At 43.3% G+C, this 27,395-nt stretch overlaps 1 protein-coding gene across 1 annotated transcript in view; it reads right to left on the bottom strand.

Annotated features, from left to right (window-relative positions):
- PTDSS1 (phosphatidylserine synthase 1) overlaps nucleotides 1-27,395 on the bottom strand; it is a 1,048,798-nt gene that overhangs the window by 152,573 nt on the left and 868,830 nt on the right. Inside the window, exon 11 of the mRNA XM_069621400.1 lies at nucleotides 17,727-17,795. Coding sequence (XP_069477501.1) covers nucleotides 17,727-17,795 — 69 coding nt within the window. The remainder of the gene's footprint in view (nucleotides 1-17,726; nucleotides 17,796-27,395) is intronic.

Genomic DNA, 27,395 nt, shown 5'->3' with positions numbered 1-27,395 from the left:
TGCCAAAGCAGTATTAAGTTCTTTTGGAAGAGGGAGTAAGAATTTGAGAGTTAATGTTCGTCAACAATGGAGCATAAAACTGCCTTCCCAAATCTTCCCTCATTGTTAGAGGTGTCTAAACAATGTTTTCGTAAACGTGTGGATTGTGGACCAAGTAGCTGCCTCGCAGATATCCTTTATCGGAACTCCCATATGAAGTGCAGAGGACGTTGCCATGCCCCTAGTGGAATGAGCCCTTAACCCTTCTGAGGGATCTTTCTCAGCTAGACTGTAGCACTTCGAAATAGCCAATATGATCCATCTGGATAGAGTGTTTGGTAGTGGACATATCTAGTTTGTGTCCTGTATACCCAATGAAAGGTTGGTCGTGCTGTCGCAACTTTGCCATTCTTGAAACATAAAAGCTTAGAGCTCTGCTTGGATCGAGTTTATGAAATCTTTCCTCTTCCTTGCCAGGATGAGGTGGAGGATAGAAGGCTGGAAGCACAATTATCTGTAATAAAATTTAAATGGTAATCCGATACAATCTTGGGTAGAAAAGAGGGTTTGACCTTAAGGACAAGCTTATCCTTATACAATGTGGTAAACAGAGGTTTACAGGATAAGGCCTGCAACTCCCTCACCCTTCCGGCTGCTGTTATCACTTCTAACAAAATAGTTTTGTAAGTTAGCAACCTTAAAGGGCAGGAATGGAGTGGTTCGAAAGGAGAACACGTCAAAAACTTTAAAACCAAATTAAGGTCCCAAGTTGGAATTTGGAAGAGGAAACATTTGTCAGTCCTTTAAGAAACTGAGTTAATGGTATTTTGAAGTAAGATGCCTCCTCCAAGGTGTGCTTGAATATGGAAAGTGCTGCTAGACATAAATTGATTGTTCCAATCTGAAGCCCAAGATTTGGCAAATGCAGCAGAAACGATAACACCATAGGTGTATCGCATTGAAAAGGGTCCACACATCTTTCTCCCTACATCAACTGCAGAACTTGCAACAGTACCAGTATAAGAATTTTGTTGCTGGCCTTCTGGCCGAAAGCAAAATCTTTATTGCACATACGGGTGGTCCGAAACCTTGTACCTCAGCCTCTCAGAAACATGCGTGAGGGCTGAGTGTATTGACCTCTGGATGGAGAACCCGACCCTCCTCTCACGAGAGAAGGTCCTCTCTTTGTGGGAGACGTATTGGAGGGCAGATGGACATGGCCAGAAGGTCCGAGTACCACGTTCTCCTGGCCCAATCCAGGGCAATTAGGATTGTGGGTTTCCCAAACTTTCTTATTCTACGGATCACGTGAGGAATGACAGGGACTGGAGGAAACGCGTACGGGAGTGTAAACTCAAAATCCACTACGAACGAGTCTCCTTGAGCTCTTCTTGGGGGAAATTCCCTGGAGCGGAATAGTTCGCACCTTCGGTTGACACTGGTCACAAACAGATCCACATGAGGTATTCCCCAAAAGGGAGAAGATCTGTTGAAGGATTTCCTGAGCTAGTTCCCACTCATGGGAAACCATGCTCTGCCTGCTCAGACCATCCGCCACTGTGCTCTGCCTAGGTGAACTGCAGTTAAGGAAATTTCTTCAATTGCCCAGAACCAGAGCTGCATTGCTTCTCTGCACAGTGGTAGTGACCCTACACCACCCGTTTTGTTGAGGTAGTACATGGCCACCGTGTTGTCCATCATTATCAGGACATTCTTTCCCCGTACAGAGGGCAGACAGGCCTTCAGCGCCAGTCTGATTGCCCCCAGCTCCAAAAGGCTGATGTGCAGTTTGGACTCAGATGGAGACCACTGACTGCCGATTGTCAGATCGTTGGCGTGTGCTCCCCACCCCGTTATCTCCAGCCATGGGTGCCATAATGGTTCTCCCTTCAGAATGTTGTCCTCGCAGGCCCATCACCGAAGATCCTGTGCGACCCTGCTCGGAACCTGAAGTAGATCTGACATCCTGCCTGATAATTGAGACTACTGTGTCCTGAGAGCCCACTGAAGGGATCTAATTCTCAGGCAAGCCTCTTGCACTAGGAGAATAGAGGATGCCATGAGGCCGAGAAACCTCAAAATGCAGGAAGACGCTGGGCATTCTGAAATTGGCTTACCATCTGCAGAAATGTAGAGCTCTCGCCTCTGGCAGTGAGGCTTTTCCCCAGGGATGCATCCAGGACTGCTCCAGTGAACTGGAGTCTTTGAGATGGTATCATCTGGGACTTATTGTAATTGAGGGAGAAGCCCAGTCTGTGGAGAGAGTGGCAAGTTACGCTGAGATGTTCCAGGGCTTGTTCGGGGGAACATGCCATGATCAACCAATCGTTCAGGTAGGGGTACATGTGAATCCCCCCTCTCCTGCGGCTCGCTGCCACCACCGCTGGCTACCAATGTGGAAGTTCTCGGGCCTTGCACCCAAGTGGGATGAATCGGTGCGTTTACAATGGGAATGGATTGGGTACAGGACACTGACCGATGTATTCCCTGAGGGTGCATTCATGACACTGCAGACTTGGAAGCAGGGAGGAGGGACCTCTGGTCTAGAACTGATCCAATACTATAGGCTGAGGGCGGCAGTATCGGCAAGATGGGAGACATACCCTGAAGAGCCCACAGAAAATGACCACATAGCTTACACTGTCAACTCAGGGGGTGGGCACAGGTTGGTGACCACCAACTACAAAATGATAATGGGTAAGGTTAAATTGTTAAGCCCTGGAGTAAGGTGCAAATAGGCAGCAGATATGGGCATACACTTTCAGATGCACAGTGGAAATTGATGTGTATGCATACTAGAAAAGTTTCAGTGAATACTAGATTTAACTTAATCCAATACAAGACCCTTAATATGGGATACATTACTCACCGTAATCGTATTTCAGATGCTTGTATCTGCTTAGATTCACATGCTGTGCAGAGGCCGACATCTAGTGGAAGCTGCGGAGTATTACAGTTTGTTTTTCGAAACTCGAAAATAGGTGTCGACACAGGGCGTGCCAGTAATACTATCCCTAGTGTGACGTCCACTGTACCCAAGATCCCTCACGCGTCTAGGATCCTCAGATTGTATTTTTTCTGACATGAGGTAGCATGAGGAGTAGCCCGAGTACAGATAATCCAAGCAGATAGACAGAAAGGTAAGACTACAAGCAATCAGCGCCTTCTCTCAGAGGGGAGGAAGGGTGGGTCGCATGTGAATCTAAGCAGATACAAGCATCAGAAATACGATTACGGTGAGTATGGTATCCCTTCTGAGGCTTGTGGAATCTGCTTAGATCACATGCTGTGCATAGATTAGCGAGCAGTACCTGAAGAAGGAGGTGGGATGTGAGAAGGGTCATGAGCAAATAAGGGTCTTAGAACCGCTTGTCCCACTTGTGCATCTGCCTTGGAATGGGTGTCAATGCAGTATTGCTGAGTAAAAGTGTGAATAGAGCTCCAAGTAGCTGCTTTGCAAATGGTGTCAAGGGGTACATTTGCAATGAAAGCCAGAGTGGCCCCAATGCCTCTAGTAGAGTGGGCTCCTGGCGTGAAAGGCAGAGTTCTTTCAGAGAGTGAGTAACACAGCTGGATACAGTTAATAATCCACTTCGAGATGGCACCTTTAGAGACGCGATCCCCCTCTTTGCCTGTAGCTACGGAGACAAACAGTTGATCTGTTTTTCTTAGCGGTCTGGTTTTATTTACATAGTAGAGGACCGCCCTACGCACATCTAGAGTGTGTAGTTTCACCTCAGCCGAGCTTTGTGGGTCCTGGAAGAAAGCCGGAAGCTCGATGGACTGGTTTACATGGAATTTAGATATAAAATTAGGTTAGAACCTAGGGTGTGTGCGTAAAACCAGTTTGTCTTTATGGACAGTAAAGAAGGGATCCTGCACTGACAGAGCCTGAATTTCACTGTCCCTTCTTATAGAAGTAATAACTACTAAGAAGGCCGTTTTATAAGTCAGGTGTTTGAGACTGCTTTTATGCATGGGTTCGAAAGGGGGGCCCATGAGCTTGGCTAGCACCACATTAAGGTCCCACCCTGGTGGTGGGTTTGAAATAGGAGGGTGAAGTCTCTTTACTCCTTCCATGAAGGCTTTAACTACTGGTACTTTCCACCACAAAACTTTGCTATGGGAAGTGGTGTAAGCCGACAGGGCTGCCAGGTGTACTTTCAGTGAGTTAAAAACCAATCCTGCATCCAGCAGGTGGAGCATGTATGTAACAATAGTGGAAGGAGTGCAATCAACCGGGTTGATTGATCTACTCTGGCACCAGATAACGAACCTCTTCCACTTGTCAAAGTAACAGTGCCTTGTGTTTGGTTTCCTAGATTCCTTTAGGATGTCCATACACCTCTGTGGCAAATTGAGATGTCCAAACTCTATGACCTCAGGAGCCATGCTGCCAGGTTCATTGAGTTGGGTTGCTGGTGCACTGTTTGACCTTGGTGCTGGGACAGTAGGTTGTACCAGGCTGGAAGTTTGATGGGCTCGCACACCGCCATCCTGCGTAGGTGTGGAAACCACGGTTGTCTTGCCCACATGGGAGCAACTAGGACGAGCGTCATCGACTCTCTGTTCATCTTGTTCACCAATTTCCTGATGAGGAGTTGGTGGAAAAGCGTACGCAAACATCCCTGACCAGTTCATCCACAGGGCGTTCCCCTGGGAGTCTGGTTGGGGGAACCTGGATGCAAATCCTGGGCATCGTCTGTTTTCGCTTGTGGCGAATAAGTCTATGGTGGGGGAACCCCACTGAGCGAAGATATTTTCTACGACCTCTCTGTGTAGAACCCATTCGTGTTCCTCTGGGAGGGAGTCTCTGCTCAGATCATCCACCAGGGAATTGAGCTCCCCTGGAACATGTGATGACAGGAAGATGTTCCGTCTGAGTGCCCATATCCAGATTTTCTGGGCAAGCTTGGACAGATTTGGCGAGCGAGTCCCTCCTTGCTTGTTCAGGTAGAACATGGCTGTTGTGCTGTCCGTCCGGATTTGCACTGACAGGTTTAGTAGGTGGGGCTCGAACGCCTGAAGCGCTCTGAATACTGCCAGAAGCTCTAGCAGGTTGATGTGATTCTTGGCCACTGAGTGAGACCAGAGACCCTGAGCTGTGTGGTGGAGATGGTGAGCTCCCCACCCCGTCAGGCATGCATCTGTAGTGACTATTGCCTGTACCTCGGGATCGTAAAAGGGTTTGCCCTGTGCGAGATTCTCTCTTGTCCACCAGTGAAGGCTTTGTACCAGTGTTGGTGAAACGACCACTAGATCGTCCCACTGACCACTTGCCTGAGACCACTGTTTCGCCAACCATTCCTGCATGGGACGCATGCGCAGGCGCGCGTGGGGTACCAGGTAAATACATGACGCCATCATGCCCAGTAGACGCATTGCTTTGCGTACCGTTATTTGTTGACCGGAATGATAATGCGGAATTTGCAGTAGTATATTCCGAATTCTTTCTTCTGAAGGAAAGGTCAACCCCTCTTGGGTATCTAGGATTGCTCCTAGGAATTGTTTTGAGGTGCTTGGCACCAGGCTTGACTTTTTCTCGTTGATTGAGAAGCCTAACTCGTGAAGGAGGTCGATAGTCCTTTGAATGTTTGTCCTGCAAATTCCTGGGGTTTCCCCCATTATGAGCCAGTCGTCCAGATAAGGGTACACTGGGATTGCCTCACTGCGTAGGTGTGCAGCCACCACCGCCAGTACCTTGGTGAATACCCTTGGTGCCGAAGCTATCCCGAAGGGCAGTACCTTGAATTGGTAGTGTCGACTGTCCACCTTGAAGCGCAAATACTTTCTGTGCGCTGGGAACATGGAAATATGAAAATAAGCATCTTTCATATCCAAGGTTGCCATGTAATCCCCCTTTTTTAGGAGGGGGATTACCTCTTGTAGCGTGGTCATATGAAATTTTTGGGGCTTGACATACTTGTTGGCAGGCCGTAAGTCCAATACTGGGCGCATTGTCAAATCTTTCTTTGGCACAAGGAAGTAAGTTGAATAAATACCCTTGTTTACCTGGTGTCCCGGGACGAGTTCTATCGCATCCTTTTCTAGCAGAATGGCGATCTCCTTGAGGAGAATCTTCTGATGTTCTAAAGAATGTACTCTTTGTCGTGGAGGATGGTTCTGGGACGCTGCAGTAGTTCTATACAATATCCTGTGGATACTGTTGACAGCACCCATCTGTCTGATGTGATCCCTTCCCAAGCCTGGGTGGAGTTGGAAATGCGTCCCCCTACTGGGGTTGCGTGAGAAGGGACCCTGAACTGAGCGTCACTGCTTTGGTGGAGGCGTGCCGCCTCCCTTGTTGGGGCTGCCTCTGCCTTTACCACAACCTCTCTTATTACCCCTGCCGTAACCCTAGGTAGACTGTTGGTTGCTGTTCCACTGTGTACCCTGCCCCTGGGTATAGGTAGATCCTCTCTGGGAATTTTGGCTGCGTGGGCGACGAAAATTACTATTCCCTCTCTGGTTAGGGGGTTTATTGGTTAATTGGCCAAGGGACTTGAGTGTCTCATATTCGTCCTTGACATTCTTCAGTGCGTCTTCGACCGCCTTACCAAACAGATCGGCTTCCACCGGTTTGTCCAATAATGAAGCCTGGGTTTCTGCCTTAAAACCAGACTGCCGTAACCACGCATGTCTCTTGATAACAGTACCTTCTGCTATCAATCTGCCTGTGTTGTCCGCGGTGTCGAAGGTTGCTTTCAAAATGCAACCAGACACGGCTCTACCCTCTGCGGAAATCCGAGCTAACTGGCCCTTTAAAGGTTCAGGAGCAGAGGCTATGAGTGCCGCGACTTCTTCCCACTGATGGCAGTTGTAGCTGGCCAACAGGGTGGTGGAGTTTGCAATCCTTGCTTGATAGGCGGACATTGAGGCTACTTTCCTGCCGAAACCGTATAGTTTTTTGCTCTCCTTGTCGGGAGGAGCTTCGGACGATGACAGGGGTGTTCCAGCCCTCTTACGAGTGTTGGAGACAACTAGGGAGTCTGGCTTCAGATGTCCTCTTATATAGAGAGGGTCAGACTGGGCCGCCCTGAAAAGTTTTTCAACCCTGGGATTGACTGCTCTGGTGAGGTTCGGGTTCACCAGGGACGGATCCATTCTCCGCTGAATGGACTTAAGGATAGGGATGGTCTGGGCAACAGGCCTCCTTTATCCCACTAACTCTTCTGCGAAGTCCCTCTCCTCCTGGACACCGTGGGTGTCAATGTGGAAATGTTCTGCTGCACGTGCGAGAACCTCGTTTAGGAGGGGTTGGTTATCGACCGGGGAGTCGGTAACCGGGGCTTCGTTCTCTACCGGGGAATCTACTCTGTATGTTTCCGGGTCCTCCTCTTCTTCCTGGTCCTCATCATCTCCATAGTAGCCAGTCCCGGTTTGCTCTTCTACCATACCAAATTCTTGGTCCTCACCAAAGGAAGCCTCTCCTTGATACAGTGAGTATGGTCTTGCGTATGGTTGAACCTCGAAGGGTTCTGACCTCATCGGAGTTTCAAACCGGGGCTTTTTACTCGGGGGGGGGGGGGGGGAATAGGATCAGTAGAGCCTGAGGGAGTCGCCCCTTGTGGATCATACTAGAGGAAATGTTCTGGATTTTTATCATAAAAATCAGCCAAAGAAGACATTCTTGACATGACCCTATCTATGTCTTCACTGGACCATTTTTTGGAACTGGGAATGACTCTCTCAGCAAGTCTATGGGATTTAACCTGAGTAGCTTTGCTGGTGTTAGACATATCAGCAGACCTGGTTTTGTCTCTTTAGGGGGAGAGGTGTGTTTCACAGGTGTGGAAGAGTGTAAAGGTTGTGTCTTCTGCTGTTTTCCCCCCTCCCCGTGCATGGAAAAATGTTTTCTCTGTCCTTTAGTGGCTCCGGAGGTTTTCGACGCCTGGCGTCGAGGATCGGGGGTGGTGTCCCTGTCCTTCCAGCGTGGGGCCTCGCTGGCTTTAATTGCGGGCTCTGACTCCTGGAGCGCGGCCTGGGGGCTGAAGTCGTCTTCGTCTTCCGACGATCGAACTTCTGTTAGCCTAGGGAGCGAGGCACTCTTGGCAAGAGTGGATGATTGCCTGGAGTCATGCGGCGATCTTGATCGAGAGCGCCCAGAGGACACCGAATCGGACCGTTCTGTTTGTGCCTCTTTCCGAGAACTCGACGTCGTCGAGTCTCGGTTGGACTTAGTGTGTTTAGTGTGTGTAGTATGTGAAGCGCTTGTGTCGCCGGGGGTCTTCCCGATAGCCGCCCTGCCGGACGACCTTCCGAGGTCGGGGACCTGCGCTCGGCTGTCTTTCGACGCCGTAATGCCCTCGCCGTCCGAAAGTACGGTGTCGCTGAAGGCGCCCTCCGCTGCCATGGCCGCCTACCTGGCGTGGTGGGCCCAACGCTTCGTCGAACGGTCCTTAAGTGTCTTAGGTTTTAACCTACTACACGCTCTGCAGTTCGCTTCGGGGTGGTCCCTCGGCAAGCAGAGATTGCACGTGGCGTGCCTGTCGACCCAAGGGTATTTGCGATTGCACCTGGGGCAGAATTGAAAAGGGGTACCCTCCATACGCACCTTGCGGCATCGGGCTGTTAAGTGTAGGAAATGTATAAGGTGTATATACCAAGAGTGTAGAGTATGTACCACCCCCCACTCTCCCTACTTGCAGGGCCGAGGCCAGAGGCCTTCCAAGGCCCGGGCCGAGGCCAGCGGCCTTCCGAGGCCCAAATCCGTCGTGCAGCAGCCGACGGTCGATTTCTTCTCCAGCCAGCGTCGAGTGTCGAAGTTCGACGTTGGGGTGGGGAAGGATGTCAATAGATTATTTTAAAATTTTTAGCAAAAGTATGGCTAAGGCCAGGGGACTCCGCAAAATGCTTCCGACCAGTATGGCGGAAAAAAACTATCTGAGGATCCTAGACGCGTGAGGGATCTTGGGTACAGTGGACGTCACACTAGGGATAGTATTACTGGCACACCCTGTGTCGACGCCCATTTTCGAGTTTCGAAAAACAAACTGTAATACTCCGCAGCTTCCACTAGATGTCGGCCTATGCACAGCATGTGATCTAAGCAGATTCCACAAGCCTCAGAAATTATATTATACTCCATATAAACTCAACAAAATGAAGCTGCAAGTGAATAGTGCATGTTCGGGGTGTCATTTGGAGGGTGCAGACCACTTTCACATGTTCTGGAGTTGCATGCTCCCCAATGGGGGTACTGTTTGGACTGTGGCCAGACATTCAATTGAGGCGATCGAGGGCATTTGTTAATATGGGATGCATGATGGCTAAATGTTGTATCCTCTGTAAATGGAAGGGTAAGTTTCCCACCCCCACCACCAAGGAATGGTGAGTGGATCTTACTTGGGCTGAGAACTGCAAGGAATTTTTTGTTGGGACATTACCGAGCACCTTCCGGCCTAAAGATATTTGAGCAGAGTTTTGGACCTACCTGGCGAAAGTACAACACGGGTGAATACTGGATATAAAGCTTACACCACCTTGAGCTCGAGGACACACAGGTCCAGCTGGCCGACTGTTACCTCTCAACAGGAGAATACTGTATGGCAGTAAAGATGTTTGTACGATATTCTTTGTGTGTTCAAAATGTAGACTGTGCTTCGCCTGTCTGATGGGGCTGTATACCTTTTTTAAATCAGCAAACTGCATTAGCAAAACATTTTGGGGTGTAAAAAACTGCTCCGACGCACTTTCACGCAATTATCTAATTTATGTTCCTTTTCTGTTTTCTCCACTTTCTTCTACAGACAATATGGAATTATATATTGAGGGAATGTAAATAATTGAGGGAATGTTAACAAGGACATGTGTGTATCTATGTTTTTGGTTTTATGAAAGGACAGAACCAATAGCCTAGACAAAGCCAGAGGAGCTGGCGAAACAATAGCCATGTGCAACCAAGCGGTAAATACTCATAACCCAAATGTGTGGTTAATTGTAAATGTTCACATTTCTAAGTGGTATGTGATGTAACAATACACAATTGTATACAATTAAGTATTACTTTTTTTTTTATTGATTTAGTTGATAAATCAACTTTTCAATATATATTTACGTTTATAAATTTACAGAAAAAGAAAATTTCAAAGTTGCATAACAATTAAGAGTTAATTCATTATACAAGTTTGTCAGCACAAAATAATCAACACAAATTGACATGCCCTCATGGTAGGTCATCAAAGTATAACACAACTAAAATTTCACTTCCTTTATGTAAAGACCACTAAATTAAGTCTAAAATATTTAAAATTAAAACATATAAAAGCAGATAAGACAAAACGATATGTTAGGCTGTACGTAATTCAGACAATAGTCTGCCACGTTATTGGCAACGTTTCCCTTAGGTTTAAAGCTATGAGAAAATTCACAACCGCTAATCTTATCGTGGTTATCTGTGTGTTATAAATTCGATGCCAAAAGTCTTCGACTGTAAGAAATGTGCATGTCTCAAAGTGCTTTTTGAAATAGTCAATTCTCATGGATAATAATGCCTGGCATTCTGCTATCAGATGATACATAGTCCCTGCATTTCCAGGTTTCTTACAAAATCTGCAATAGCTTTCAGATTTATCAATGGCATTCCACTTGGCTAGATTACTCCTGGTGTGCCACCAGTTCATTCTAAATCGCAAAAATGCATTTCTTGCCTCGGCACCTGGGAATTTTAGCAGATAGCTTTCACTAGTCCGAATTTTTTTTGGAATGATTCTATGGAGGACAGCATGCTTGGTCTTTTGACAATCCTCATAGGTCTTTATCCAATCCCATATAATGATTTTTCCCTTCGCTCGTTCTGGGTTTGTAACTAGCAATTCTACAGAAACCTCCGTTTTCAGCAAAAAAACTTCAACCTGTTGCCGCCATGCACTCACTGCTTTATGGTCACTAGTTTTTATGTAGCTGGACAGGATTTGCATTAAAGAATTATCTTGCTTTGCCATAATGCATTTCCTATACAAGCTACATAATTTGCACATATACATGCAGTTTAATGATGAAATACCCAATTCATATCTTAATAGACACATCTGAGCAGCCATGGGTGTATGTAGAACCTTTTTCCAAAATTGGCCTTCCAATTTTTGCCAGAACATCTTGTCTCTCCAGATTTTGGTTTCTGCACCATAGAGTACAATTGCGACTACCCTTTGACAATAAAAGGCAAGTATCGGTTTTAGAGAAAAGGTACAAAATCTGTGATTTATAATAGATGCCTGTGAAACAGACGTGCCAATTTTAATTTTCAGCTCATCAATATAGGGAGCATCTGCTCTAGAGTCATTTATATTTAATCCCAAGTACTTATATTGTGTGACATTTCCCAATTTATTCATGCCTATAGATAGTGATAGACTATACACCCTGGTTTTCTTATTGGGCACAATCTTGAGAATTTTTGTTTTCGAAACATTAATTACCAGTTCATTTTCATGTACAAATTTTCCTAATTGGTACAATAGATTTTGCAGCCAGTTTGTAGTTTTAGCTAAAAGGACTAAATCGTCTGCATAGACCATCCAAGGTATGGGATACATTCCAAGACGTGGAGCATCAGACTGAATTGTGCGAAATTTCTTTACTACATCTGAAATGAAGTAATTAAATAAGGTTGATGCCAGCAGACAACCTTGCTTCAGACCCCTATATGTTTGAATTGGTCTAGATAATGTACCATCCATCGACAGACGGATTTGGATAGAGGTCCCCGTGTGAAACTGCATGATCCAATGTAATAAATGCTTTGGGCATGCATTTTTTTTAGTTTGTTACTCAAAAGGGTTCTTGATACAGAGTCGAATGCAGTTTCAAAATCTACAAAAGCCATATAAAGAGGTTGATTTGCTTGTAATTCGTGCTGCTTTATGGCTTCAAGAGTACGCAAATTTACTGATGTCCCTACACCCACAATAAAACCTGTTTGGTAGGGATCATTAAGATCCGCTTCTCTGGTCCATTTATTGAAATCTCGCAACACCAGACGAGCAAAAATTTTCCCAGGCGCATCTAAGAGCGCAATAGGTCTGTAGTTTTTTGGGTTCAATCTATCTCCTTTTTTATGAATGGGGACAATAATGGATTTTTGCCATGATACAGGTATTCTTTTGCTAGCTATTACTTGTTTGAATATCACTCCTAGGATCATGGCCCATGTCTCCGGGTTAGATATTAGCATTACATTGGATAGGCCATCTGGGCCAGGCGCTTTAGATTTACTTAATTTTTTTAATGTAAATTTCTATGTCCAGATTATCATATACAATGTCCTGTATCTCATCATAGCTCTGCTCATTTACTGTATCAGAGTAATGGGTTTCAGCATACAGAGAGTTATAGTATTGGACCCAAATTTCTTCCGATACTGCATTTACTTGTCTTATAGATTGTTTAGAGGTGTACACAGTTTTAATTAGGCCCCAAAACTAAAGCAGAGTTCTTAGAGGTGATGGAATGAAGCATGGTTTGAGCATCTTTTATCATTGCAGCTCTTCGTTGCTTCATCCAGTTCCTATAGCGATTTTTGTATTTGGAAATCATGAGGATCTTATCACTATTATTTAATAGGGTGATATGTCGGATATCCCTCCTGAGTTCAGATTTCCTTAGATTAATTTCTTCATCATAAGAATGACAATGTTGTTTCTGAGGCTTGTTACACACCCCATATGGTTTTTTAAATAACTGAAGGGTGCTAACATACTCTCCATTCATAAATTGTAAATTGGATTTCAGGATATCATTTGGATATGATATTGCCACGAGTAGTTCGTTCAAGTTTTCAGGAGTCCATTTAAACTTGTGACCTTTGGTAGAGATTTCTAGGTTGGTTGTATGATTTGGTCTAGATCTCATAGCCAATTCACTCACTCTGGGCCAAGTCATACAGAGAAGACTATGATCACTTTTTATTTGTTTAGATACCTCAAAGGAAGAGATGGTAGAGAAGAATTCGCTATTGATGTACACATAGTCAATGGTGGAGATTAAAGAACCCTGTTGCCAAGTAATTCTAGCTGGAATATCACCCTGGACCGCACCATTTACCATAACAAAACCTCTCTCAAATTAGTCCACTTTTCCTTAGTTTCTCTCTTTTCCCCCCCCTGTCATTCATACAGTCCATATTCAGGTCACCTGCAATGACTGTAGAGTTGATCAAGGGGTCTTTGTCAATTTTATCTAAACACTATCAGATCTTTGAAAAATCTTTTTTCTGTGATGTCTAAGTGATTCCAATAGATGTTTATACATGCTATAATATAGCTTTCAGCTGAAATACGAACCAGTTGCATATAGCTATTGAAGTCCAGCTTTGGGGCGGCCTCTCACGGACTTAATAGCAGGTTCAAAGATGATGTAATGATTTTCCCATACCATACGGGGGGGGGGGGGAGGTGAGCCATGTCTCTTGTAACAGGACTATGTCATAAGCACCCAATACAGATTCTGAGGAGTTTGCAAGGTGCAGGTGGCCCCTAGTATTCCAGGATGCCAGCTTAAAAGTGGTTTCATTTCTCAATGTTGGAAGCTAGCATTTGCTATACAATTTGTTCTGAGGATAAGTTGTGATAGTTTTCATCTCATTTGCACCTATTGTAGAAAATTTAATCGTCATAGGTTCAATGAGGGTCCCAGCAGGATGTACCTTGGGTTTTATGTTGTTTATATTGGCGCTAGTGTGAAGTGAGGGATAAATGTTGGCAACATTGGATGGTAAAGTACCATTCGTTTTATTTTCTGCCATAGGATTGTCAAGCAAGAAGCCTAAATGATATACTTCACTACGTGCTTGCCAAATAGTATACTTTACAATAGCAGATGTCATCCAGATTTTTACTACAGATCTATCCTGATCATCGATAAATTCAATCTGTTCAAAATCTTTGGACTTTATTTCCTGAAGAGCCTGAACACTACGCAAGATGTTTAATACGGAAGATCGATTTAGGTCATATAGGCCAAATTCACCACCGCGACATTTCAGGAGGAGGCTTACATGGGTCATGTCATTGCATTTCTTGTGACTATTCCTGAAAGGTGTTCTATTTTCTTGCTGTTTCTTCAGCGGCAATTGTTTTAACTGTTCAGACTCTTCATAGTTTCTTATCCTATCTTCTCCCATCAGGTTATTATCATTTTCCTTCCTTTTTGAGTGCCTGTCATCAGAATTATGAAGATCTCTGGAGGCAAATATGCCCATAGATTTCATAATGTCTTCTCGTCTTTCTTCCAGTGTTCTAAATGTATTGTTTTGGCAACTTTCTTCATTTTCACTGATTTGCTCATTTACTTTTAGTATTTGAGAGGGAGGAAAAGTCTTTAATGAAGTTTCCAGACACACTTGTTTGGAAACCTCATTTACCAACTCATCAAGCGGCTCGTAGCTCACATCATTGATCACTGTGTTTTTAGTTACTTTAGGAGCCAGTTGTATAGGCGGTAAATTGGTTTTGCTTTTACTAATAGCGATGTATTTCCTCACAATTTCTGCACTTTTCCCTTGTGTTCTTTTATCAGGAGTACTTCGGGCTTTAATAAATTGTTGCGTGTTCGTATTCTTCTGCATTTTAGTCAATTTCTGATTTTTGTTTTTTTTAGACTCCGAATGCATGTTGGACAGTTGTTTTTTCCCTTTTTTTGTCACACTGAATATGTTATATGTTCCACTCTCCAAAGGCGACTCAGTAGAAAATGTTTTGGATGTCACAACCGGTTCAACTCCTGTTACAGTTAAATCAGTGTCTTTTTTATTTTGGTGCTCAAGGGTTACTATTATAGTCACATCATGATTAACACATCCGGTGTGATTCTTTTTTTCACTCGTCACCATGGAGTTATCATTGGTTTCATGTTGGTTTAGGTCGCTATCCGGTATGTTATTGATCATGTCAATACTATTAGTTCTACGATTGACCTTTTCCGTATCCTCAGCTTAAGTGCTTACAATTACTCTCTTCTCTGTTGTGCTTTTTCACTATCATTCATATTAGAAAACATCTGTTCCACTAAGCCAGACAACATAGAGTGCATTTTATATGGGTCAGGGCTTTTCAGTATTACACTTTCAGTATGCTGACATTTGTCACTTTTCTTCTCCAAAATTTCTCCAAGTAAAAAGTTTTGGTCCAGTAATCTGGCATCCAGTGTTTCATAAAGTTTAGCTAGAGAAAACAAAGCAGTGTTCATAGCTTGAAGAATTAATTCTGTTGGTGCCAAAGTAATAGCTGCTTGTGGTTGATGGGGTACAGATTTATTGCGTCCACATCGTTTGGGAGAATGTTGGGTAAAAGAAATTGACAAAATAGAGGAATCATTAGTACATTCCGGAAAAAGAACGGGGGATTGGGACAAGTGATCTGCATTTTCATCATCACCAGATAGATTCTCTGGGGGCTCAGTGTAAGCAGATTCTAACTCAACTTGCATTATTTGTGCATTTTTTTCATTGACATCAATGGCAGTCGTGTCTTTAGTAGACACATTGTTACATGGTTGGTCTATCTCAGCATGAAATTGAATTTCGGTCACCACTTTGTTGTTTATAGGGAGGGCTAAGTCGCCTAGCAGACTTCGTTCAGAGAATGCTGCTAGCAATGAGTCAGATGGAGTACATAAATCTATTGATACAGGAGGGACCTGTGCTTTTGTATTATTACTTTTACAGATGTCTGTATCTGTCAGAGTAACGGGCGCTACGACATCATCATCATTACCTGTGCACAATTTTGCAGCTGTGGGAGTTACATGTAGCATCATGTCTTTGCACAGATCTATAGTTATAGGATTGACATGTGGTATTGTTTTTGGACACACCCTTTTCTCAAGTAGACCCTCCGTTGAGTTGACATTGCTCACTGTACTCTCTTTGTCAATAACATCAGCCTGACCTGATGTACTGTCAATATAAAATTTTCTTATATCACTCGTATATGACATGGATCGACTCTTTGTAGATCAACGACTTGGCAGCCCATTTGAATTCCGCTTAGGGGTAGTATGAAAGTCATAAATTTGATCAACAAGAGGTTCAATATTCGGCATGTTAGTCCGAAGTGAATACAATTTGACCATTTTGGTCTGTTGCATAGAGACTAGCTCTCACAAAAACCTCTTTTGTATAGATATAATTTTGGACACAAATGCTGCTCAAGCACAGTTCACTGCGAACAGTGAACAGTAAACAGTTTACTTCCGGGTGCGCGCGCGGTGCGCTGTTCACTCGGGTTAAGTAACAGAAGGGGGGTGGGACCAGGAGGGAGACTTCCTTTAGAAGCTCCAATCACAGGGGAGTTGTAAGTCAGGCAGAGTGAGTGCAGCCTGAAAAGACTTCCTCCTGCTGGAACGCCGTGTAGATTCACTCGCACACGGGATGGTCTCTCCTTTTTTTTTTCAAAAACGAAGTCCAAAATCCAGGCAAGTCAAAGCGGGTCCGGCCAGTAAACAGTTTACTTGCGGTTACTTCTGGGTGCGCCATAAATGTACACCATAAATGTATGGATCGGTAGTCTTTGAATAGATCCATTCCTTTAGGAACCATATCTTATAACTGAGCACACAGTGTGGGTTGACAAAGTTTTTGAGTTGGTTTAATCCTTGACTGATAGGTATAACAGTCAGTATCCCGCCAGTTTCAGATAGTTTTCCATCTTTACATATATAACTTTGGAGTTGGCGCTGCAAACCCCAATATACACTGTTACAGTGCGTTACAAAAAAACGTATTTTTAAAGTAATTTTTTTAACTTGCCCTAAAATACCCTCACTGGGATTTGGAATAATGTTTTACTCCCTGAAGAAAAAAACTTCAAATGTCTACCAGTAACGAGTAAAGGATTAATGAATTCACCAGTAGAGTGCTTACCAGGTGGAAGACTTACAAACCCAGCAGCCGCATTCAATGGTACTACTTGGGCCAACACTCAATGCACCTTTCAGAAGCCCATCATGTATACAGTGACTAAGGAGATAATACTGGGTGTGAGTGGGTGGGGCAGTTGTCCAAGTGAAGAAAGGGCCCTTATTGCAGGCACGGGTGTGCAGAAGTAACTGGAATTGTTTCCCTGTCATTCAGGTTTTCATTAGCAAGCCAGCACAACATCCGGGGTGCTAACCGTTCACAGAGAAAAATAATTAAATAAAACATAAAAGGAACACCAAAGAAAAAGGTTGGGCAAAGAAACATGAACGGGAAGCTCTAATGTGATGCATTTATCCCTTTCCATGGCAGTACTACAGAATGAGCAGAGGAAGCTGGTACTATGAGACAAGCGCCAGTGAGCGAGGGGTATGTTAAATAGAGAAGGAAGTCAGATGAGGATTGGGGCGCAAAGTGGGAGAGTGCACAGACGAGGCGAGGACTGGACAGCTCTCAGGCAGCTGTGAACATAGGCATTGTATTAATGAATAAAGCCCACACACCAAATGGTCTCATAGGCGGATTGCCCCCAGCAGAGTGCCAATATTACAGATGCAGCCCATCTTAAAACTCTGCCTTTTATGATGCTAATTGCATCTGTAGAATGCATTTACCACCTAAAAAGAGCATTATGGCTACTGGATTAGTTACAAATTAGATTTTAGCTAAGCATGCATGCATGATCAAGTGGACTTCCTTCCTCCTTCCAATGCCCAACCGGATTAGGAGAAGATTTTAGGACCATCAATGCACAGCAGACTCTTACCTTTAAAGCATCTGAAGGTTGTCATATGGTGACTAAAACTTTTTTTTAAAAGAATTAAAAAAGTACCTTTTGCCGTGGACCATAATGATCAGCATACCACACCATCCCGTACAAACAAAGGAAGGTCGTAACAGCCTGCAAGAGAAAGGGTAGATTAGTGAACTAATTAACTGCATTTTCAGAAAGGACTTTGGTAAATTAAAGAAATACCGGATTTAAACCATGAAAACAAGCGCATAACAAATGCACAATAAATAACTAACCTCCTGTGAGGTACAGTACATCTGTGGTACAATTTCCAAAGCAATTTGATTCAAATCAAAAACATGAATATTGACAAATGGTGGAGTACAGCACGGAAAGCAAGGGAATCCCCATGTGGTGCTAACATGCATCACTATTAGCCAACCGAGAAGAAGAACTCTCATTGAGCCAGAGCCCTGAATGGGAAGCAGACACGCAGGACACTATATTTAAGCAGAATAAAAGGATTCTTTCCACCAAAACAAAAAAATACAATTAGTAAAATATGTTTTTTTTTTAAAAGCATTATGCGTCGAGAAAATACTCGAAAGGATCATCATCCTTTCCAAGCGGGCACGTGGTATTCAACTACACGTTTATTATCGGGGCAGCAGTTGATCCTCCAACCCTCCAACCCCAATTGTTGAAGCAGACTCAAGCCAAGACGCACACACCAGCGCAGACTCTGGTAGCAAAACCAGCAGGGTCCTGTATATCAAAGAGGTACCTCCTGCGCAGGCTTCCTCTAATCCCGACATTTGCAGTGGAAAAAATTGACCTGAGGCTGCTGGGGATGGCCTGCTGTGGCCCATCCACTCTCCGGCTGCAAGCACCTGCGCTTGCAAACATCCGCCTACTGTAACTGTTCATGCGCCACAGCCATGCCCTCAGTTTAATAGTATGCCAATTTCACCTTCAAATGCATTGTGTCATCTAGAACATTCACAACACTTGCCCCACCACATGTGCAAAGGCAGACTTCGATGTTACCATGCACAGCCTCTATTCTAGACAGGTTCATACAGTTAGTGGCTTCCTTGAAGGACCGTAGCATAGGGCAGCCCTTATATGTGAGCGGTCATGAAACTGGTGTGTAGAAGGCTCACATCCAAGGCAGGGTTGTGCCTATAGCTTGTCACTTACCCCACTTCATACCATTCAGGCCATGCCTTTTGTAAAAAGGCACATTGTAAATTAGTCATCAAGGATGACTGGTTAGGAACAGTTGCCTAAAATCATTGAATTTTACAAAGGGGTTGAAGGTCTATCAATAAAACCATATCCTGGAATTGCTGAAGTGATACAGGACTGTGCTTCGACAACTTGCCAATTCTGAAGTGGCACATGGTTGGGGCACTGCTCATTTCTCTCTCCTTACTAGCTCTGGGATGCCCGTTGTGCTGATCGCCACAGAAACACATTTCCTTTTGTTTATTCACACCTTCCGGGTTGACCCTGGGAGCGAGTGCCAGCAAGCCACTGTGAGTTCACCTGCCTATGCGGCCCTAGCTGTGTTATTCCTAATCGTGTAGATGAATGGTCGAAGGTTTCCCACAGGGCATAGTTCTGTGCTGCAGAGTGATGATGGCAGATGCCGATTGGTGGGGGAGAATCACAACAACATGGATAGTGGAGCCATAGATGCTGTGGAGCTGAGAGTGTGCATGGGAAGCAGTTGCTGTAGGTGTACTTTGTAGTTATTGCAGTGATGATCTATGTGGTGCTGCTGCACACACATGGGTTGCACGTTCACTTGGTTTACAAAGCTCATGGATTCCCAAAGTGTACACAGGACAAATATTTATTTCGGCTCTCTGAACTGGTGCATTTGTTTTGGGAGCTTCTCGCGCCATTTCTCCTCGCTTGGTGTCACAGGTGGACTCAGTGTTCTAAATGATGTCAGACTTCTACCAGTGTTCCCTCACGACAAAGGGTCTTACTTAAAATGTTGGTCCTCATTGCCTTCAAATGAAAACTAAAAGGGACTAAAACATGCAAAGCAGTCTGTGGCTCAAGGAAGCCAGATTGTTCAGGGCCATCTTCAGCTTAAAGCGCAGGGTGTTTGCAATTCTGAGGTCTCCATTCTCTCACCTATTGAGGCTGAATGGAGCAAGCTCTGTCGTGGTCCCTTGACTCGGCCATCGCCCATGTCGGCCCTACTCTTAGAAGGCATAGAAATGTGTGTATACGTCGCAGGTTCAGGGTCTCGCTTTTGTGGCATATACTCAATACAGCCCCGCTATAATTCAACCAGTTCCCCCAATGGCCCACAGGTTTTATTTCCAGCGAGTACGGCTAACCATAACGAGGGGTTGCCCCTACCAGCCTTATGGTTGCTTCCCATCGATCTCATTAGTGGCGATGAAGATGAAAGCAAATTATTAGGACCTCAAACAGGTAATGGTGATTTCGCAGAGTTTCCGGTAATGTCAAGGGTGTTAAATTTGCTTGATAAAGGGCATGAGAGGACGCATGGCTCTATCGACTACATGATGCACCTCACTGTGGAACAAGATGTGAGGATGAGCAAAATCGAGGGCTACATGTTGGCGCAGATTAGCTCTGAGGTTAACAAGCCCATCCAGGCAAATGTTCCTATTCCAACTGAGCTCGCTGGGACAAATGTAGCTACTCAAACCGTGGAGACGGGATTAATATTGAATACTGCATTGGGAACATATGCAGAAGCGGTTGCCGCAGGCCCTATAGAGATTTTCAGGTATAAAGAGTGATATGCACCTGTTAAATGAGGTTGTAAACTTAAATACTTTGAAGTTGGACTTCCATTCATTGAAATTAGATATCTTTAGGTTTCTTATGACAGAGTTACGAGCTACTAATAAAACACTTGGAACAATTCCATCTCAAGCTTGTTCACCTCCACCTGATAATGCCCAATCTTGCAACAATCCTAGTAGTCCGTCTTGTCTCCTCTAAGTTTTGGAACAAATCAATAATGCCCCATAGCTTGTAAGATTTCAAGTGATCTAACTTCACAGAAAGAGCCCAATCTTAGATTGTATTCTCGCAAACTTCAACACCAACACGCCAGAGCAATAAAAAGAGCCAATTTAGCACCCTCCCAAAAAAAAGATAATTTTAGATACGAAGGCTCTACCAAAAAAAATAAAGAATCTCATCAAAAGACCTAATGATATCAGGACAGATAGTTCTGATGTTCCCGAATTTACGAGTGACCGACATATAGATGTAGAACAACTGAACGAGGAGTAAAAAAAAATACTAAATATAGCCAACCAAGATGGGACTTAGGCAACGAGAAATCTGAAAAAACAAAAGAACAAAAAAAGTTTGCAGATTCTAACACAGAACACTGAAGTTCAAAAGAGTTAGCAAAAAAAGTCGATGACCAAGCTTTACGTTGGTCGCCCCTCGAGGTGGAGAAGCGCTAGAAAAAAAACCCCACAAAAAGCATACTCCGCCAGTTTTTTCAAATTACTGCATGGAAGAAAACTGGTAATTGTGCTAAATCGCATTCTTCGATGGAGTTCTGTAAAGACTGAAGTGGGAGACTCAATTCCAAATGGTTGCAACGTAGGTTTGCCGGTTGACAGAAATGTTAGTTCACCTGCAGCAGTAGGCACTGTCAACTCACCAAAATAAAACTCCTGAGGTATGCCGACAAGAGATCCCCACTGAAGAGGTGAGAAATGACCCCCAAGCCATAGGTATGGTTAATGAGGTACCCTCACATCCAGTAAATAGGAGTGCAGATAATATGTTAAACGGCGTAGTTCCAACCGGGATGTTAAATATCTTAGGGTGGATAAGTGACCCTGTAAAAAATGGCCAAAAAAGAATAAACCGCTCCTTTAAGAATTGTTGTAATGAACCATCGGACTCGTCCCTTCTGGACTTCCTGGTCCCTGACCCATAGGTCCTACACTCGGCAGTACATCCAACATGGCCACCGACCACGGAACGCTGCGCACCAGTTTCCGTGTCGCACAGATCACGTTCTATAAAGTGTCCAAACGGTGCTGCGCGTCTCAACGCTACTGTTTACTGTGGTTGACGTGTGCTGCCGAAGTTCGCTCTCAACTTCTTGTTCCTGGTTCCTGGCTCTATAGAACCCTCCACCTACCTCCTTTCCCTTGCCCTCCTCTTCATCCTGGATCGCCGCGTATACTCTGCCGAGTGTAAGCTTCGCTGTTTCCAGGAATTCCCGGACATTCTGAACGATCCAGGATGCGGATCGCGGAACGCACGCTGGAAGCCGAGGACATTCGCGCAGGCTTATATAAGACACGTTCCATACGCAGGAAGACTCCATCGAAGAAAGAACACAAACAGGTGAGAAAGGAGGAAACATGTGACAATTGTCCCCAATTAAAGGACTCTTATTTCAGATGATATTGAGTGGATAAAACTCTCTAACAAGAACAACCACCATATGATCTGTGGAACACATTCTTTGAACATCTTAAACCTAATTTGGTCACAGAGAGTAGCCTTGCAGGAGTACGGTCTCTCTATTCAGTTATTTGATTCAATGATGGAGGCAGAAGCATATGTAGATAACCCACTGACTCCTCCTGGGCAAGCCCTGCCTTTGCCTGCTGAGATGGCAGCATTAGGGCCACTAACTTCTGTTATCATGCCACAGTTAGCTGCCTTAGCCGGTAACTCTGCAAATATGGCTTGGTTAGCTCCTCTGTTAACTACAATTGCAGAGACAGCCAAATCTACAAAACCGATCATTAAGATTTACCTCATGGAACTGCTGCAGATATGAAAATCTAAAGGCGTGGTTAAACTCTTGTAAAAAGGCAGATATTCCTGACGTATTGCTCATTCAGAAAACGATGTCAAAAACCCCTATTTATGTGGATGGTTTTGAAACATATTCACAAGTTTCTGCCATGGGGGAGAGTGGGAAACCGTCAGGAGGGTTGGCTATTTTATTGAACATTTCTGCTCATATAAAATTTAAAGTGTTTTGGATGGAGAAGAATATTCAACTTTTGACAGTACTTCAAATGGTGTTCTTGGTGGTATGCATTTACTTCAATCCTCTAAAATTCACACTTGAATATTTTGATTTGCTTGATTTGGTTTTAAGAGCTGCTGCAATTGCCAACCCAAACTATTTCATCATAATTGGTGGTGATTTTAATGCTTTAGGTCTTGCTAGAGCCGACGCAAATACTTTATACATTTTTTGAAGAATTGCCTCTCCACCGCTCATGAGAGGAAGGTCATGGACTCAATATCTTGAAAATTGGTGTCATTTGGTACATTTCTGCTCTGATATGGCGCCAATAACTTGGACGCGGGGGAATGCCTCTTCCTGTATTGACTACTTTTTTGTCTCAAGTAACGTGCTACCAATGGTTAAACTTGTCCCAGTAGCTCCTGTAACATATAGTGATCACTTGCCTATTAGTTTAGTAGTGTCTGTTTGTAATGCATTACTTGAAGTTAAACCAGAAGCTGCCTTGACGCAGATGCACAGGTCATCTGTTTTGGTCCATTGGTCCCCTAAATTATGTAGAAGGATGTGTTATTTAGTCAACAGAGACTTGAAACGTAGTGATGACAGCGACTGCTCTTTTTATGAGCGTGAATATTGGAATGCGAACATAATTAGCACACATGAAAGCTCTGACGCTGGCAACACAGAAAAAGTTATTCAAGCATAACAAACCGTTAAATTCTGAGATTACAAGTTACAAAACCATTAAGAACAAGTTGTTAAGATCGTTAAAAAAAAGCCTGGCTTACACCTGAAGACTATACTACTAGAAAACATCTAATTTTGAGGAACTACAGGCTTAAGCTTATGGTGATCAAACATCAATTACATTGTGCCCAAAACCAGAAAATGTTTGTTCTAATTTGCAAACATGATGTTCGCAATATTTGGGATATATTAAAAGATTTGAATAAATGCAGTGATGTGTATGACATCTGTAATCACTGCGGAGGTCTGGGAAACCGTCATGTACTCTAAATTTAGGCTGTCAACGTCTATTTTGTGGTTCAATCATATGCTGTTAAATTCCACAAATAGTAACAATATAACCTTTTCTATAGAGGATTGAATGGGCGATTGGTCAATCTAAAAATTCAAAGGCAGCGGGTCCTGATGGGATGCCACACTGTATTTTTAAATATAACCCGAAATTTTGGCTGGTAGTTTTGCATGCGAAATTCAAATATATTCTACGTACTGCAGATATACCCCAATCTTGGTGTAATGTGTTGATCGTTCCTTTATACAAAAAAGGGGAACCTGGTGATCCAAAGAATTATCGGCCTATTGTGCTGATGGACTCAGCAGCTAAAATCTTTGCCATTCTGCTATTAAAACAACTAGAGAGTCATATTGAAATTAACAATATTTATGCGAAAGCGCAAGTAGGGTTTCGAAAAAACATGAGCACTTCGCTGAATGCAGTGGTACTTGTCCACTTTCTGTCCCCTTCTAATATCACTGTTACTGGCCTCATATTTAGGGCTGGTTTAGATCTTTCATGTGCCTTTGATGCTGTGATAAGAAATCTATGGGCCAAATTGTTGAAAATGGGATTTCCAAGATGTTTGGTACACCTAATTGCTCTTCTCCACACCAACACCTCCTTTCAAGTCCGAGTTAATTGTGAGGGTGCAGTGACGGGGGCTATTTCTACCTCAACAGGAGTGAAGAAGGGTTGTAATCTGGCGGCAACACTTTTTAATCTCTATACAGTGGACCTAGATGAGCTCTGGGTAGAGGTAGGAATGTTTGCTGCACATTTGCTTCGCAGATGATATCATTTTAATTGACAGAACTCTGTCAGGTCTGCAATTAAAATTGAATGCCTTCCAAAGATTCGCTGCATATCATAATCTACAAGCCAATTCCAATAAATCCAATGCTATGGTTTTTGCCAACTCGAAGCGAATCAAGATTTATAAATGGAACGTAGATGGATCTATTATCCCTAATGCAAAAACTATGCGTTATTTAGGGCATCTGCTGACCGTATCGAATACATTAAAAAAGTGGTTGAAAGAGCTGAAAGATGAATCTCGCCCATTACTCTCTCAAATGAGAATTGTCCATGGCAAATACTGTACATTTTCTCTCAAACCGTTGATAGACTTACTTGCTTAAAGTTGAACCAATCCTACTCTATGGCTTGGATTTATGTTTAATGAACCTGGCTGATGCTTTGGATAGCCTGTTATGGAAAAAAAACTTTGGGTCTAGTGATGGCCTTACCCAATTCGATACTGCAGCATGAACTTAGTTTAACTTCTCTATCAACGAGAGCAACATGGCGTAAACTATCAACATATGCTAGCACCAGTTAATAACTCACTATATCAAGATCTGAATGTTCTTCTATATAATGGTAATGAAAAATCAATAATGACATTCTCTGATCAAATGAAACAAGTGCTTGTGGGTATCAATGCATACTCTGAGGATCTGATGCTGGGCCTTGCAAATAAGAGAAAGCTATTTGATTTGGATTGGATCCAGACCATTGACACTAACACGTATTAAACGTACAGTGGTCATGCATTCTTTGAGATTGAAAGACAATTTCTGCCAGGATATATTCTGAAAGGTCCTCGTCTGAAAATTAGAAATATGTATATGAGATTCAAATTAAACCAATTGCCTACGCTGAAACGTGTATGTTATAATCTGCGTGATGTAAAATCTAGTTTTCCTTACTGTCGTTTTTATCAAGTACAAGAGCAAAAAGAATCCTTAAAACATCTGGTTGTGTATTGTTCGAATCTTGACCCTCCAAGACAACGCAGTTTGGGCGAATTCTGCCCTGTGACTTCGGATATAGCATGCAAATCGTTTTGGTTTAGAGCAATGAGAGGTAATAGCACTAAACTTAGTATGGCACTGGCAAAATTTTGATTTCAACTAGAAAATGTATTGGTCCAGCATAATCTAGTGACTGATGCTGAGATCTAAATTATGAGTTAAAAAACACTCATATGTGACTGTTCGTGTTACAACTTTTGAGTAATTAAAACTATTTTGATTGTTTTTAATGTTTGTAAAAGGTTCTGAACCATAAATGCTATTTTTTATAAATAATTTGTTTTTAAATGTAGCTTTTTACTTGTGCAATCCTCTGCCCTGAGCTGGCTGCAGTCCAATGTCAGAACATTCCATGTTGTAAACCACCGCAACCAGTTTTGCTATGCTGGAGATCCTTGTAGCCATAGTCAAAGTCTGACACTTGGCTGCCCTGTATAAAATAAAGGGAGTACATCTACAAAATGCTGCATTAAACTTTGCCGCGTGTGCATGCATTCCCTTTCCATGTTTTGCCTTTATGGATGGCTTTATCTCACTGCTTCACAGCACGGGCAGAGCTAGGTTTCTAAATGTAGCCCTACAGTATGAGGAGCATAGAACGAATGCTAAAGCAAGACATATCAAAGCCCACACCAAAGACCTTCCAACACATCCTGCAACAAAAGCAAAACCGGAACAGGAACAAAACCTAGAACCCTTGCAGCAATGTCCCCGTTTGAACCACCTAGCGGTGTCTACCACCATCCCTCCATACGAGACCTCCCTGGGCTTAGGCTAGCCTTTCTGACATTCAGACACGTTATTATTTAAATAATGTGTCCTTGAAAGTGACACATAAATAAAACCTGCTCTAGTAAGGCCTAAATAAAAAAAGTCACGGTCTCTTCAAAGAAAAGCCACCACCCTCTTTAAAATAACTTTACTATGGAAGTAGGCAGAACCTACAATGATTCCGTATGGAATTCAGAACATAATCGCCCTTAGGGCTTGCTACAAATATCGCAGAGATTGCTTAAAAAGGAAAACCTTTTATAGTTAGAGGACTCATCGTGTCTGGACCACAAAAAAGAAAGCTTGATGCATAGGGTTGGGGCTAGATTCCCATGGAAGCTCAGTTTGGAGTTTGCCCAAGCAGCTTCACCGGAGGTGAAGTCACAGATTTTGATCAAGTATGTTTTCTTTTTCATTCGTTGGGTGGAAGTGAACCAGGGTAATCCAGTTTCAACAAGCACAAGGATGATTTTATAGCATGAGAGAAAAATACAAGATTTTAGATTGATTAATCCAGCCTTAGGAGAGTACAATAACAGACACTGGTAGCGTTTTCTTAAAATTATACATATTTTAAAATCAGACATCATAGGAATGGATGAAAAAATGAGATCCAATGCACCTACTATATTATAGAACCTATTCCAAGAACTTTTCATAAGAATAATGAGGATTCGAAAAACTGAAACATTATGATAAACGGATACTAGCTAGTGCTTTGTTTAAAATCGCTCTTAACTGGCAGCCACATATTAACATAGAACTTATCAATGGGAAGAAGTATATAAAGTTAATCCTTTGTTCACCCTTTTGAGATTCAGACTAGGATTTTCACGTTTTACTATACAAGACTCATGCTGGGTAACAGTTATGAAGACCATATCGAATGCAATGAAGTGGCAAGATGCAAATGATAGAACACTTCAAATGCACTGCATAATAAAGGTGGTTTGCATAAAGGATAACTTCAAGATGAAAATACACGCAAATCATATATGCAATGCGCAAGCACCTTGAGAGGCATGTGGGGGAAGGAGTCCCGGGGCATGATGTGAAAATATGAACTGCACCCATCTTATCTTTTGTAATAGGCAAAAAAGTTCACTATTTTTGCTAAACAGACTTATGGCATGTTTTCTGAGGCC

Source organism: Ambystoma mexicanum, chromosome 5q (assembly GCF_040938575.1).
Source record: "Ambystoma mexicanum isolate Mex_15411 chromosome 5q, UKY_AmexF1_1, whole genome shotgun sequence".
NCBI lineage: Eukaryota > Metazoa > Chordata > Amphibia > Caudata > Ambystomatidae > Ambystoma > Ambystoma mexicanum.
Note: the sequence above shows the minus strand (reverse complement) of the source record. Positions and strands in the feature narration are given on the sequence as shown.